A 15463-nucleotide genomic window follows, 5' to 3' on the forward strand; every position below is an offset into this window, starting at 1 on the left:
TCTGTTACAATCATTATGGCTTAAACTGCAAACTTATTTCAAATTCTTTATTGATGCATCTGGAATTCAGTTTTAAGTTGACATGTTTAGCTAATCTTTTTAAGATACAAACTTATGTTTGCTTTTTTTTATTGTCATTGCTTCACCTGTATTTGTAGTCTACCCCAAGCTGCTACACAAATCAAGAAAACAGGTGTACAATTGATAAATAATGGTTTTTTTTAAAAGCAGTTGTTTGTGGTAATTGATCCTAAATTTCCTCTGAATAGTAATGATTCATAAAAATTCATGTAAACATAGATAACACTGTACTAATAATATAAATGTTTGAATGATGACTAACAGCAACAAAAATGAAAAATATTCTGCACTAAACATTATAATATAAATCAAAAAAAGAATTTTACTTTCTTAATAATTCAATTTTACTTTTGTATATCTAATATATGTCCTTTATTGTATTTCATTTATTAGTATTTTACAAACTTTTTATATAATCTTTTACGTTTTACTTTTCTATTTCTTTGAAATTTCAAGAACTGAAGACTATTAAGATGTTTACTAACAGCAAAACAATTTAAAAATTAACATAAAATTGCAACTACTACATCCTATACCTAAGATCTATATGTTAAGAAATTGGCTGTTAAAATTTGTTTTGTCAAATCATGTCAAGTCTCACATTAATCTGAACATTATACAAGCATATTTCTGTAAAAAAAGAAGATTGTTTATGTTGTTTAATTTTAAAAACATAAGTTCTAGTTTATTATGAAAATTAAATTTATTAATTATGATGTAATTAATTTAACAAAGCATTTTTGATCAAATTATAGGTTCTGTGAAATTCTTGATCAATATATTTGATGGAACTGGTGATTTTGAGTTGTGTGAGAGTGGATCAGTAGCTGTATCAGGTCGTATCTATTTACCTGAAGACATAAACAAGGAACAACTGAACTTATCTCCTCCTCCTGTCCCAGCTGGTAATTACTTGCAACTACAAACTCCTGATATTTACAAGGATTTTCGTCTTCGTGGTTATGATTACACTGGAATCTTTCGTGGTATCAAGGAGTCTGACAATAAGGGTTGGTATTTAGTTTTTTTTTACTTTTGAAATAAATTTAAGTAGAACTGGAATTATTATTAGTTTTGTGGGCCAAAAGCTAGGAATCTCATATATGTCTAATACTAAATCTGTTATCAACAACAATAATAATATTTAATATTACATTTATTGATAACTTATTATAATTAATTGGTTTTTACTATGATGCTAAAAATGGAGAAAGGCAAGCTTTATTTTGAAGTAAGAAAGAAGCATCTATCAAAAATAATTGTTTTGATAAGAACTTTTAGTTCAAGAAGTCCAATACTTTTACCAATACAAAAAATAAAAATTATTCTTTTTACTGTTTGGTTTATGTACCTTGAAATCTTTTTATGTTGAGTGTACATGTGTTAACCTTTATGGTTTTTCTGTGCTCTAAGTAGGATGTGTTATTTTGTTATGACTGACATTATAAATAAAACTGTTATACCATCATTCAGTATTACATATCAGGAACTTATTAAAGTTGTGGTGGCGACAAATTTTTATTATAACTCTGATGTCTTATGTAAAACAAACTGGTAAAAATCAGATTAATTAAATGATGTAGTATATCTAATCCATTTGTTTAATGAATTTTTTCATTTGTGAGTTATTTTTAGTATGAAATTTACTCTTCTGTGGAAAATATCTTCTAAAATTAAAGTTTAATTTTTGAATGTTTTATTACAACTAAATTTATATATAGTAGTAATATGATTACACTAAACTCAACTAAACCCCGAAGAATATATAACAAATATATATATATTAATATTATGCTTTTATGGCTAACTTGGGACCACTTAAGTCAATTTCAGTTGGATCTTTTCTGAGAAAAGCGTGTTATTTTACTCTTCCGAGCTGCCCAGTATTTCTTCATCCGTTCAGATCTTGCTTTCTTTTCTTCATCCGTAAATACCCTCTTCGTTGTATTTAGTCGTTTGTCTGTCTTTTGTTTAAATCTAATGCTTTTGTCTTTTAGCTTTGTAATTTTACCAATTTTATTCTGTAGGTCAGTCAGGGAAATTCCCAATTCTTTCATATCTTCTGTAATTTCTTTGATCCATCCTACTTCTAGCTTTTGGAACCAGAGCTTTTCAATGATATTTCTTGACAGTTTTGTTTCCGGTGTCCTTATGAGATGACCAAAGAAAGAGATTCTCTTTTTCCGCACAGTATCAGTAACAGGCTCTATTTCTCGATACACCACCTCATTTGGCACAATCCACCATTGGCCTTATTTTTGGTGTTTTTTATTGATACACGTTCTGAGAATTCTCCTCTCTATTTTCAGAATTTTATCAATTCGGTTTTTCGGTTTTTGAAAAGGGTCTCGCTTCCGTAGGTGACTTCTGGCTGAACTACAGTTTTATAATGTTTAAGTTTTGTTTTAGCAGAAAGGCATTTTTTGTTATATGTTGACCAAGTTAATTTTTGGGATTTAATCATTTTATTTGTCCTGTTTTGCCATGTCACTTTTTCATTTAAATTATAAGTTATTATTTCCCCTAGATATTTAAATTGTTTTACTATTTTAATTTTCTGATTGTTTACTGTAATGTGCTCTATTACCAGAGGATCTATGGCCATTAGTTCAGTTTTTTCGAAAGAGATATGAAGCCCTATCTTTTGTGCTAGGTTTTGAAGGCTCATGATTTGTGTTTTGGCTTCTTGAATATTATTTGCTAAAAGAGCAAGGTCATCTGAAAATCCTAGGCAATTTAGTGTGATGGAGTTTTTCTTAGTACCCATTTTTATATTTTTGGGATTTATTTCATACCATTTTCTCATGACAAATTCGAGGACACAGTTAAAAAGGAGTGGTGAGAGGCTGTCTCCTTGCCTCAATCCAGTTTTTATGTAGAAGGATTGAGAGAGTTCACCTCTGAATTTCACTCTGGACTGGGTATTGGTTAAAGTTATTTTATCATGTTTACGAGTTTATGGTGAAGGCCCAGGTTTCTCAGAATATTCAGCATGGATGGTCGGTGTATACAATCATAGGCCCTTTTAAAGTCAACGAAGGTGATTATTAGTTGTTTTTTCCGTCTTTTATATAAGTCCATCATAAGTTTTAGAGATATTATTTGCTCCGGGCAACCTCTCCATGGCCTAAATCCCCCTTGGTATTCCCCAAGTTCCAGTTCAAGTTGGTCTTTGCATCGGTTGTATATGATTCTCGACAGGATTTTGTATGTGCAATCCAGGAGAGAGGAGAGATATGCCTCTGTAGTTTTCCGGATTATATATATTTGTTAATTATTTTTTGGGTTTGAATCTATCTTGGTATTTTCTTGTGATGCAAAAAGTAATCTTTTTTTTTTAAAAAAAAACAAGTAATTAATCTAAATAAATATATAAGAATATTAATTTTTAAAGAATATTACTTTAAATTTCCTGACAAGAATTAAAGATAAACTATTAACTGTGAATTAAGATTCTTAAGAAAATATATTTTCTTGAATTTTTATCTAAAATTTGTATATTTGACTATACAGTGATGAAGAAATTCAAAACTTAGATAAATTATTAGATTCCTATTAGCCTTACTTTTAAGTATTTCAACTGAGAAATTTGTTTTGTTAGAAATAATAATACAGTATATTGAAACAATTTATGCATTTCAGAAGTGTAATTACCGCTTTATTTTGGAATATATATTTAAAAGAAAATTTAATTAATTTTTTTTCTTTCTAGGTATTGCTGGTAAATTGGATTGGGCTGGAAATTGGATTACTTTTATTGATACCATGCTGCAGTTTTCACTTCTTGGTCTTAACACACGTGAATTATATCTTCCAACTCGTATGCAGCGTGTAATCATTGACCCTAAAAAACATTTACAATTTATTGAATCACTGCCTGAGAATTCTGGCTTACCAGTATACATGTACCGCAATATTGATATTATTAAATCTGGTGGTATTGAACTGAGAGGAATGAAAGCTTCTTTGGCTCCCCGTAGACAGCAGAGTCAGACTCTACCGAAACTTGAAGAATATTCATTTATACCATATGTTGCAGAAAAGGTAATTATCATTTTTATGGTTTTTCTTTTCTCTGTAATGTAAAAATATATATGATTTCTGTATAGTATGTATTTAAAAAAAAAATTACTTGTAAACTTCAGATAATTTATCTGTTCTCTTTCTAATGCATTCGTACTGGTGGTATATAATGGGCATCTTCTTGGTCTTGAAAACGATTTTTATATGTATCTTATGGTCTTCACTATGTATTGAAGTTACAACACTTGATGTAACTGTTGCTTTATTTTAATTGCCTTCTTCCTTTTTTTTCTTATTATTATTATTCAGTTTTAGAAGTTATATGATTTGGACTATTAGTTCAGTTGATAGAACATCTCCGTTCAACTGGTACTCTGAAGGTTCCAGGTTTGACTTTTGATTTGAACTTAGAAATGATTAACAAAAGTATCTTTAATCTGTTTATACTCGTTGGCAAAGGCAAAATTACTTTTCCTCATTCCATTTTTATAACCTAAAGTCATGGATCTCTGAAAACATTAACTGAGAGCGAGATTTCTCAGTGGAATTCACTTGTGTAATAACCTTTTTTTTTAAAAAAAAAGGATCACAGTGTTTTTCTTTATTTATTTATTTATTTTCATTTCTTTGGTAGATTAAAAACAATGTTATTTTAACATGAAATTGTAAGCTTTAAAGCCGCATTTTCTACAACAATATTTGAAAAGCTTTTATTATTAAGTTCTAAGTTATTTAAAGAAGCTATTATTAAAACTTTGCTGTAAACTTTTAGAATCAAAAGAACAACAAAGAAATTTTTGATTGAATTTCAAGTATAGAAAAAAAGTATGCTAATACTATGATCTAATCATATTAAGATAACATTGTTCTTACTCACTAATAATTTAAATTATGCCTAATTAATGTCATGCACTAACAAATGCCTCTGTAGTTCATAGTATTTAAATTGGCTGAAAACTTTTTCTACTCATTATTGTTTAATTTTATTATTATATTTGCATTAAAATTGTCTAAGTAAAAGTAATCTTTAGAGATAGAAAGATACATTCTACAAAAAAATATTGATTTTCAAATTGAAACCTGTTTAATTACCAGTAGGCAATTTTATTGTTTTATGTTAGATTTTTATTATTGTTTTTATTTCACATTTAGCAAACCATATAGACATTTCACATTCTTTTAATTTTTAAGGTAAATTTTAATTATTTACTATAGTAATTTTGGGTCTTAGTCCTGATAACAACACTTTGTGTGCCAGTAAAAAATTGTTTAATTACAATTTTGTAACAAAAAAAAGTTATTGAATACATATTTTCTAAGTGTTCTCTTAACTTTGAATTTACAAGGTTTGATTGGATACATAAGAATTGTACTATGATGAAATATTTACTCAAAATTGCAGAAAGTGTTTGAATTTTATTTTGTTTGAGGTTTTTAATGTCCTTATATCACCTAACTATTATTATTATTATTATTCTCTTTTCATGTAATAAACTAATATAAGATTTAGTATCTATTAAATCATTTAAAATTAGTAAAAATGACTTCATTTGTGTTACTTCAATTAATTTATTAGTTTATTATTTTTAAAATTCATTGTGCTTAAAATATATTTTATTGTAGGCATATGATCCAGCAAAGGCTCTAACAGTATGTTTACAATTGGCATCAGAAAACTCAGGAGGTGCACTTAAAATGAAAGTGGTAGAAATTGGAAATAACCGTCAGACAGAATCATTATTTGCTTCTGATATTATCAATATCCTTGAATCTGAACCTCAACTAACAGTATGTAACATAACCAATTCTATTTTCCTCTGTTTTTTTATACAAGTCTTAATGTGTTTGCTTTGTACCTGTGTATTGGTGTATATGTGAATATATGTATGTGTTATTGATTTTATATACATATGTATGTAACATTTAATTCCTTATTATGTCCCCATTAATTTTTATGCTAAGATTATCTAGTACTGGGAGGTGTACTATAGTAGAGGGGGACATATTTAAAGTTGACCTTACTTAATGACATGCTTTCTTTTTGTCAAAAAACTGTTGAAGAGTAGCTTTAACCATCTTGTGAATTGTTGTAATGATGCAGCAAATACTGTTGCATCACATCTTTGTTAATGAAAAAATGTTTAATGTAGTGTAATTTTTCTATTTCCTGTTATCAGTGTCTGGTTTGCAGCAAGTTTCCAGTGTTGAGCTTTACCTTTTTGGAACAATGTTTGCTTAATAGTGCAGTTTATCACAAACATTTGAAGTAAATTTATCACAGATCATGGCTGCACAAAACTATATATGATTTATGATTTTGTTGTAACATACTGTTGTGTGTGAAAAAAAAATGACTAGTTTAATTAAGCATAACAGTTAATTTAAAAGGTCTGATGTGTTATAAACAATAAATAAAAATGAAATATTATAAAATAGCATATATAAATTAAATATAACAATAATATAATACACAACATATGTTGTTTAAATATTACATTATTGTTATTATTATTTGTGTTAAACTATTTATTTGTTTTAATCATATAAGCTAGTTGTGATGTAATGGTTACTTTCTTACTTTCATTCTACTATTTAATTATGCATTTATTATATATACTCAGATTTTTTAATGTTTTGTATAATTGGTATTGAGTGTATGTGTATAAGCATGTTTTACATATTTGTCATTGATAATAAAAATGAAAATTATTACCTTTTTAATTATTTTAAATATGTTTTGTATATTATAAGGATAATACATTTTTTCTTTATTTATAACAAGTTTATTTTTTGGTTAAAAACAGGTCGATGTTACAGTAATTAGTAACTCAGATGAAGCCAGCAGTACATTAGAACCACTAGGTGTTAAAGTTGTTAAAAAGGACCCAAGTGCAGGACCAGTTGAAAATAATTGCCACATTGTAGTTGGTGCTGAGCTCATCAGTAACAGCAGTATTGTAAATAATTTGGCTTCATCACTTAAACCTGGTGGATTTGTTTTACTTGAAGAAAATGTTAATGTTTCTGATAGCGTTGTTAAAGCTACAGGATTAGAACTTGTATCTAAATTACCAGAAGGAAGCAAAGTTTTCTATTTGTTAAGAAAGGTAATAAATGTTTATTATAAATACAGTCATTGGCTTTTAATTTAAGAAAAAAGCATGTGCAGTGTACATTAAATTATTGAATTTTTCTACTGTGCTATTTTTACAAATATAATGGCTACTAAGTTGTTTAACATCTTAACAGCAGTATTTAGTTAGCTCAGTTTAGACATTTATAATTGTATAATCATTAAGATAAAATAATAAAAGTAAAAATGATTTTTATTTATAAATAAGTTGTAGTTCAAGTGTAAAATCCTGGTCAAAAACCCAGATGGCTGTCAAATAAGGTGAAACAAGTGAATCTGCCACAATAGTGGGAGATTGAGTGTTCATTCCATGCATTTTCATGTTTGATTTATTATTACATATGTCTGTTAACAATGATGTGCAAATGTAGCAAAACAATTTCTATTGAAGTTGGAGTATTTTTCCATCATTATCTTGTTGAATAATTGTTGCCAATTACAAATACAACAAATAAGTGTTGCCAATTTAATGTGATTAAATATTTCTACATACTATTGAAAAAAAAAAAAAAAACATTACTGTATCCAAAATAAAGATATATGTATAACAGACATTTAAGTGTTGAAGTATTAATTTTTTTAATTTTAAAAATTACAATCGCCAAATTTTTAATAAAAATTCATTCATGTTAAAGTTTTCACATTAAATGAATGACAATTCCTAAAATATGTTTCAAAAAACAATTTTTACATGAGCTTAAACAAGTTTAAAAGTTATTGCAAAATTTACAACAGATGTAATAGCAGAATTCTGGCCATCAACAAAAATTTAGCACAAATTTTTCTTAAACTTATAGTATCCTCCAAAATTAAAACATTCTCTTAAAACTCTTCAGAATAAGATCATGTGTTTCAAGTTTGTTTTTCTCCTGTAATTTTTTAATGAGTGGTAGTTCATTCAGGATGCATGGGAACATGAAATATCAAAAACCATGACTAATTTCACATTGGAGCTGTTTGCTAGGGAAATGATCCTAGTGTAAATCAGCTGTGTACAAACAGTTAATAGTTAATGACAATATTAATACTTAAAAATTCATGCTTAACTATTTGTTGATACCGTCAGTGAATTTTTTATCTTACAAAATTACAGGTTGTTGATCAGCAACCATCTGGTGTAATCAATGTTACTGAAAAGAACTTCAACTGGGTGGAAGACATTAAAGCAGCTTTGAAACAGAGTGAAAGTGAAGGCAAAAAATTTGTATTAGTGTGTCAAGGTGAAGAGACATTTGGTATGCTTGGTTTGATCAACTGTCTCAAACAAGAACCTGGTGGTAACAACATTAGGTAATATAAGTATATTTGCTTTATGTAGTATTTTAAAGAAATATATATATATATATATATATATATAAATTTCTTTAAACATTTATACACACACACACAAAGTATTTTAACATATAAAAATATACTTCTTAATAAGTATTCCTTTGAATGCTTTATTTTATGATCAGTTGAACATATGTTTAATTAATAAATACTTTTGTAAAAAGTTGAGATCAAGCAGTAAATGCCTTTATACTTCTACCAATAGAACTTCCTCTAATCATTAACACAGAAAAGTAAAAAATAAAAAATAAACGATACACATTCTTTCAAATCTTACCTTTTATACCTAAATATAAATCTGTTAATAACTGATGATATTCTGAAAGCAAAGTAATTCATCATTTGAATGGAGAACAATAACAATTTAATATTATGGTAATGGTACTTAATATGTTTCATTTTTACAATATTTTTAGATAATTGAAGAATTAAAAAAAATAATATAAGAAGCAAACAGTATCCTGATGTTTTAGAAATACTCATCTCATATCTGGTAATATTCATGATTAAAAACCTATTCAGAGAGAATGCTCAGATTCTACCATTTTTTTTTTGTTCCAACTCAAAACAGTCAGAAAGAAAATTTGTTACTTAATGCAAGGTGTGTGAAGTTCTTTTCATCCTAATTTAAAATGTAATCACATAACCACGTAAAATTCTCAATATTTAATTATTTTCTGGTTTTGGGAATGATATTATAATATATAATTAATTTTTGTGACCAATAAGTTTGTTCCACCTTTCATTACCTCAGAGAAATGCATTAGCTTATATTTGATTCTTGAATATTTGAGTCTTGCTATCACTTGGCATTTGAAAATAAAAAAACAAAAATTATACTTCTCCAGAATAAGTTCAGTTTGATGTACAGATAATCTTTCTTTTCTCCAGATCCTTGGAAATGAGCAACTCTACACATTAATTATGACGTGGTTTTGGTCTTTCAATATTCTATAGAAAGATGAATAATAAATAAACAAGACTGTTAAATGGTGTAATTACTTGTTTTGTTGATTTCTCTCATTAATTGCTTTTTTAATGTAGAAATACTTTAAAAGGAATCTTTTTTTGCTATTTTCACATATATACCTATCTTAATCTATTATTTTTTTATTTTTATTTATAGGGCTGTATTTATTCAGGATGCTAAGGCAGCTACTTTCTCGGTAGTTTCACCTCAATATGCAGCTCAACTTAAGAAAGATCTAGTAATAAATGTATTAAAAGGAGGTGTTTGGGGTAGTTTTCGTCACTTGCGTCTTACTAATCCAACAGACAAAGCTTCATTGCAAGTTGAGCATGCTTATCTTAATGCTCTCACTAGAGGAGATCTTGCTAGTCTCAGATGGATTGAAGGTCCACTTACCTTCTACAAGTAAGTTTCTTTAAAGTATTTAAGTTTATCAATTATTATTTGAATATTAAAATATTATTTGGCTAGAAAAATTTAGACATCAATTTACTGATTCAGGTTGCAAGGTGTTTTTATTATTAAACATTGTATGATTATCATTGATGATTTTCTGATAATGAGTGCATTTTATTATTCACCCTCATTATAAAAATTACTTTAAAATTTACTGTACTTTTATTGCATTAAAACCTATGAATATTTTCATAGAGCAGTAGTCTTGAAAGGTGATGAATAATGGTAATGATCACTAAAACAGGTAACATCGATTGTTTATTTGACTATCCAGTAATTCAAGGTATTTATAGTTACCATCCAATAAATGATGTTGGGACTCTTTTAAACAACTTAAATATTAAAAAAAAAAAAACATTATTATTATAAATGTTCGGGTTTGATAGTTATTCATATTATAATTCATAATTATATAATATGGAACATTATTAAATATGGAACTCTTATTAAACCACGAGATATAAAATTGGTGTATATTATTTGTGTACTATACATTTGAATTTTTATGTGATATAAGGTGTAGTTACATAAAATATTTATAGTGATTCCTCTATTAATGATATAAATAAAATTAATTTGTTTATATAGGATATAATGTGACGACATACAGAAAAGATTTCTTTTCAATATTCTTATATGATTTTATTTGGATTGCAATTGCTTATCTTTAAACAGTATAATTTAAAATTTCATTTATAAATTTGTATTATTTTTACATATATGTATTTATTTATTTTTATTATTTTTTAATTTTAGGCCTGAGAACCATCCCAACAAGGAGCTTTGTACAGTCTACTATGCACCTCTTAACTTCCGTGATATTATGTTAGCTAGTGGTAAATTACCACCTGATGCACTTCCTGGAGATTTAGCTGGCCAGGTCAGTTTATTGAATAACATACCAGCAACAACATAACATAACATAATAACAGAATAACATAAATTCAAGAGTTAAATTTGAATTTATCATGTTTGTATATCTGTATATATATATATTTTTGTTACTTTGGTTTGTTAAACTAACATGTTTTGAACATATATCTTAACAGATAGAATTTGTAACTTAGTTGATAACTTTCCAGTTTACCGGTTGTGATGGGTGTCTTATATTGATTCATTAAGAAGTTAAAAGTTTTAGGATAATATTAATTGTATTATTTCCTTTTTTAAAGGGAGTTGAAAGAATTCACTCTACTATGTTTGATAAGTTGAGAAAATCTAGTTGTCTGGTTATTTATATTTGGTTATGTCATGTTTGTGCTTATAAAGGAGGCATTAGAAGTTATAATGCTTAGGTTTTGCTGATTCAAATCTAGCTATAAAATATGGCAGGTATTCTTCAACTCATCTGTAATAAAAACTTGTTTTCATAGACCAAAGAGATTAAATATAGTTTGGTATCATATTTGTCATATATATATATATATTTATATATATATATGTGTGTGCTATCCTAGTATACATCTGCCATAATGATAAGTTAGACTTCCTTAATTTCAAACATTTACATGAAATGTGCAATCAACAGCATATTTTATTAAAGGATAGGTTTTAATTTTTAATTGTAGTTCTTCATTTTTCTTTAAAATTTCAATAGTACATAATTTAATAGTAGATGTTTTATTATAGGACTGTATTCTTGGTCTGGAATTTACTGGCAGAGATACAAAGGGTAGACGTGTTATGGGTATGGTTGATGCACGTGGTCTTGCTACAACTGTGCTTGCAGATCCTGGATTCTTATGGGAAGTACCTGACAAATGGACATTAGAAGAAGCTTCGACTGTTCCTGTTGTATATTCTACTGTAAGTAAATATTAAGAATTGATTCAGTAAAAAAAAAAAATCATACTTTTTTCAGTATTATTATTTTTTAAATCATATTAGATGATTATTGTGGAAAGTGGATTATTACATTTTTAAAACTCTTATCACATGATTTCTGGCTATTCTCCAAGCTTTTTGTGTATATTATGTTAAAACAAAAATAAAAAAGCTTTTCTGTTTGTTGTTTGTTATTTTATTTTTCTAATACCTATAAGTAAAGCATTAAAAAATTTATAAGGGGGCACTACTTTCAATCTACTGTTTATTAAGTTTTGTTTAGTTAATGACCCCAGTTCACCAGTTGTACTGGCTATCTTATATTGACAGATTATTTTAAGGTTTTAGCATATTATTAATTGTACATCAATGGATTGAAATGAGTATTTCTCTAACCCCCAACTGGCTGGAGTGCTTAATTCCAAAATATTTGTTAAATGTCTAACTAATTAGTTATTGTTATAAAATGCAGAAGTTTTATTTGATTGATTTTTTCTTTAATAATATTCATTTATAATATATTTTACTGATCATTAGTGAAATATTTGTTCAAAAACAGAGTATGTTTAATAGAAACTTCTACTTGAATAAATTCAAAATTTTAATCTAAAATTTAATTCAAAATTTTCTCTATTTAATTTTTGGGTAATTTAAAAATTAGGTTATTATAATAATCATGTTTTTCAATTACTGTTATCAACTAAATATTTTTTAGAATATATTGGCAGGTATTAAAGTAGTCCTGTTGCAAAAAGTAAGCAACATTAAGAGAGAATTGAGAAAATTTAAAAAATGTGAATTGTGCTTAATGGGAGTTAAGGTGGACTCATGGAATATATTAAAGAGAAGAAAACGGGGATTTTATAACAAGAATAAAACAAACTTATAAAAGATGGCTTGATATTTTGTAAATAAGTAGGTTTGAGAATAATAATAAAATATAATTGTTCAGCAGTTCATGAACAATTCAAAATTACCCCTGCTGACTATGAATTTTATCTATTATTTAATACATTCTCCATAATATTTGTGTTCTTTTTTTTTACTGATTTTTATTCTATAATTATTTTAACTAAAATTTATAAAAAAATCTTTACATAGTTGAATATGTCTGTCTATTAAATGTTGAGTTGACAGTTTTAAGAGAACAATTTGGTAGAAATCTGTTGCTGTGTATAATTTAATTACAGAAAAACTTTATTATTTATAAAAACACCTTTATTCACAGGAAAGATTTAGAAATAATTTACCACCTATGCAAGTGATATTAGTTTTAGTATTAAATTATGAGTCATATTTTTATAAACTTCAGAATAGAGTGCAAAACTAATGCTGCTAATTTTTCAAACAGTTTCTGATTTATTATTATCTGTTGATGGACATATTAGTGGCACATTATATTGACAATGTAACTATCCATTAATCTCATAAAAAAATAAATAAATAAATAAAATGACTAATAGATTATTAAATAATGTGATCCAATTGTAGCTTAACTTTTTTGTTTGGAATAGCTTGACTCATACAACATATGCAGTGTTTTAATAATATCCTGGTTTATTTTCTATTTCAGAGTTACTATGCTCTTATTGTCAGAGGTCATATGAAGCCAGGTGAATCACTTTTGGTACACGCTGGTACTGGTGGTGTCGGTCAAGCTGCTATTGCTATTGCACTTCACATGGGTTGCACTGTGTACACAACTGTTGGTAGCCAAGAAAAGAGAGATTTCCTCAAGAAAACATTCCCACAGGTAACTAATGACTAATCAACACATATTATTTCTTGTCATTGTTTATTTTTGCATTACATGAGGTCTATTATATTTAATGAAATATGTATTAAACTTTTTTTTTTTAATAAAGAATAATTTAAATGGTATTTGAGCTGAAATTTATTAATCATTTAGAAGGAATTATGTTTTTTATTAACTTAGGCATTCTTCTTATTTTGCAGTTGACTGACAAAAACATTGCTAATTCTCGTGATACCAGTTTTGAACAACATATAATGAGAGAAACAAATGGACGTGGTGTTGATATCGTATTGAACTCATTAGCACATGAAATGTTGCAAGCATCAGTTCGTTGTCTTGCTAGGGATGGTCGTTTCCTTGAAATTGGAAAGCTTGATCTGTCTAACAACACTGCTTTAGGTTAATATATATGTATTTTTTAAAAATAATTTTATTTTATATTAAATATAAGATAATAATCAAAGATAACTATATGAAGTGCATCTAATAATAATATATAAGAGTTGATCAGTGAATTAATTTCTGCAATGGCGCAATTAATGTAATCTATCATCTTTGAGGTAGACACTGGTGTAATTTATAGACTGTCTGGTGAAAAACAGTTTTTGCTTGTTATGAGAGGGGTTTTGTAATAATAGTTATTTATTTATTTTATGAATTTTATAATATTTACCTTTTGCCCAGATGATAAATTATATAACATATGTGAAAAGCATTATAATTTTTATTTCAGTATACTGGAAAGTGTCATTTTTATCACTTAATTTTAAAAACTTAGCTGACATATTTTATAAAATTACTAAAAAATTCTTCTTACTTTTAATATTTTTGGAAAAAAGACTGCTTAATGGTATTCTGTTTTGTTTTTTTTTTACAAATTTCATATTTTAATCAAGATTCTTTGCAAACAGTATCAGGATTTACTTGAACATCCCTTTAAAAATGTAATCTTTGTTGTTTTAGTTATATGTAAAAGAAATTGTGGTTTATTCTGTGCCAAATTTAATTCTGATTTTGGTTGACATTGGACATGGGAGCTGCCAAATTGATTGAGTTGATAGCCTGTGTGATAATGATAATTGTTTGAAAACTGGATTTTGTGAAATAAAAATAATACTTTCTTCATGATGTAAATCATTATGTGAGGAAAATAATAATAAACATTTTTCTGTAATAATAAATTGTAGCTACAATTACAAGCTTGTTTTTATGGACTCATTCAAGTCATCTAATCATATATATATATATATCCAGTTAATTAAAAGCTATTACTCACATAATTTTATGTAGATATAGTGTCTTATAGATACATAATCTTATTGGAGAGTTGATTATGATTTTTGTGAAAATTATGTTTTCATAAATTTTCTGGTGTAGTTAGAATAAATTTATTGAGAATAATCAAACTACTGGCTTTAAATTAAATTTCATGTAATAATCGAATAAATAAACAAATGAGGCTAAATGTTAGAATTCTGCAACTGTAATTAAAAACTGCTAGTTCTACATACAACATTAAACTGAATTTCCTTATAACCTCAATGATTCCATAATGTCTGGAACACCTCATGGTGTGAAATAAGGATACCGTTTTAACAGAAGGAGCCACATTAATATATTTCTTTTTGTAAATAACCAAAGTTACAATGGTAGATGCAGTTTCACTTACACTGTTGTCATTTACTTGTGATATAACCACAGGAGTTAATGTCTTTTAAAAAAAATAATTAGGGTCCAATGTATAAATAAACCATTTTTAAATTTCCTTGTTTATAAAAATAAAGAACTGTATCTACATATTTTTTATAAGATATACTAGTTTTGTTTAATTGAAGTAGTAGTTTTGAGGTTTAAGACAACATTTCCGGTTAATTCAACATCTGTTGAT

General features: G+C 26.9%; 1 protein-coding gene across 1 annotated transcript in view; it reads left to right on the forward strand.

Annotated features, from left to right (window-relative positions):
* Positions 1-15463, forward strand: part of LOC142326259 (fatty acid synthase-like) — a 92194-nt gene that overhangs the window by 58267 nt on the left and 18464 nt on the right. Inside the window, exons 17-26 of the mRNA XM_075368579.1 lie at positions 837-1091; positions 3794-4125; positions 5728-5892; positions 6909-7211; positions 8331-8527; positions 9696-9944; positions 10752-10875; positions 11625-11801; positions 13393-13572; positions 13776-13974. Of these exons, the coding sequence (XP_075224694.1) occupies positions 837-1091; positions 3794-4125; positions 5728-5892; positions 6909-7211; positions 8331-8527; positions 9696-9944; positions 10752-10875; positions 11625-11801; positions 13393-13572; positions 13776-13974 (2181 nt within the window). The remainder of the gene's footprint in view (positions 1-836; positions 1092-3793; positions 4126-5727; positions 5893-6908; positions 7212-8330; positions 8528-9695; positions 9945-10751; positions 10876-11624; positions 11802-13392; positions 13573-13775; positions 13975-15463) is intronic.

The sequence above is a fragment of the Lycorma delicatula genome, chromosome 6 (assembly GCF_047948215.1).
Source record: "Lycorma delicatula isolate Av1 chromosome 6, ASM4794821v1, whole genome shotgun sequence".
Taxonomy (NCBI): domain Eukaryota; kingdom Metazoa; phylum Arthropoda; class Insecta; order Hemiptera; family Fulgoridae; genus Lycorma; species Lycorma delicatula.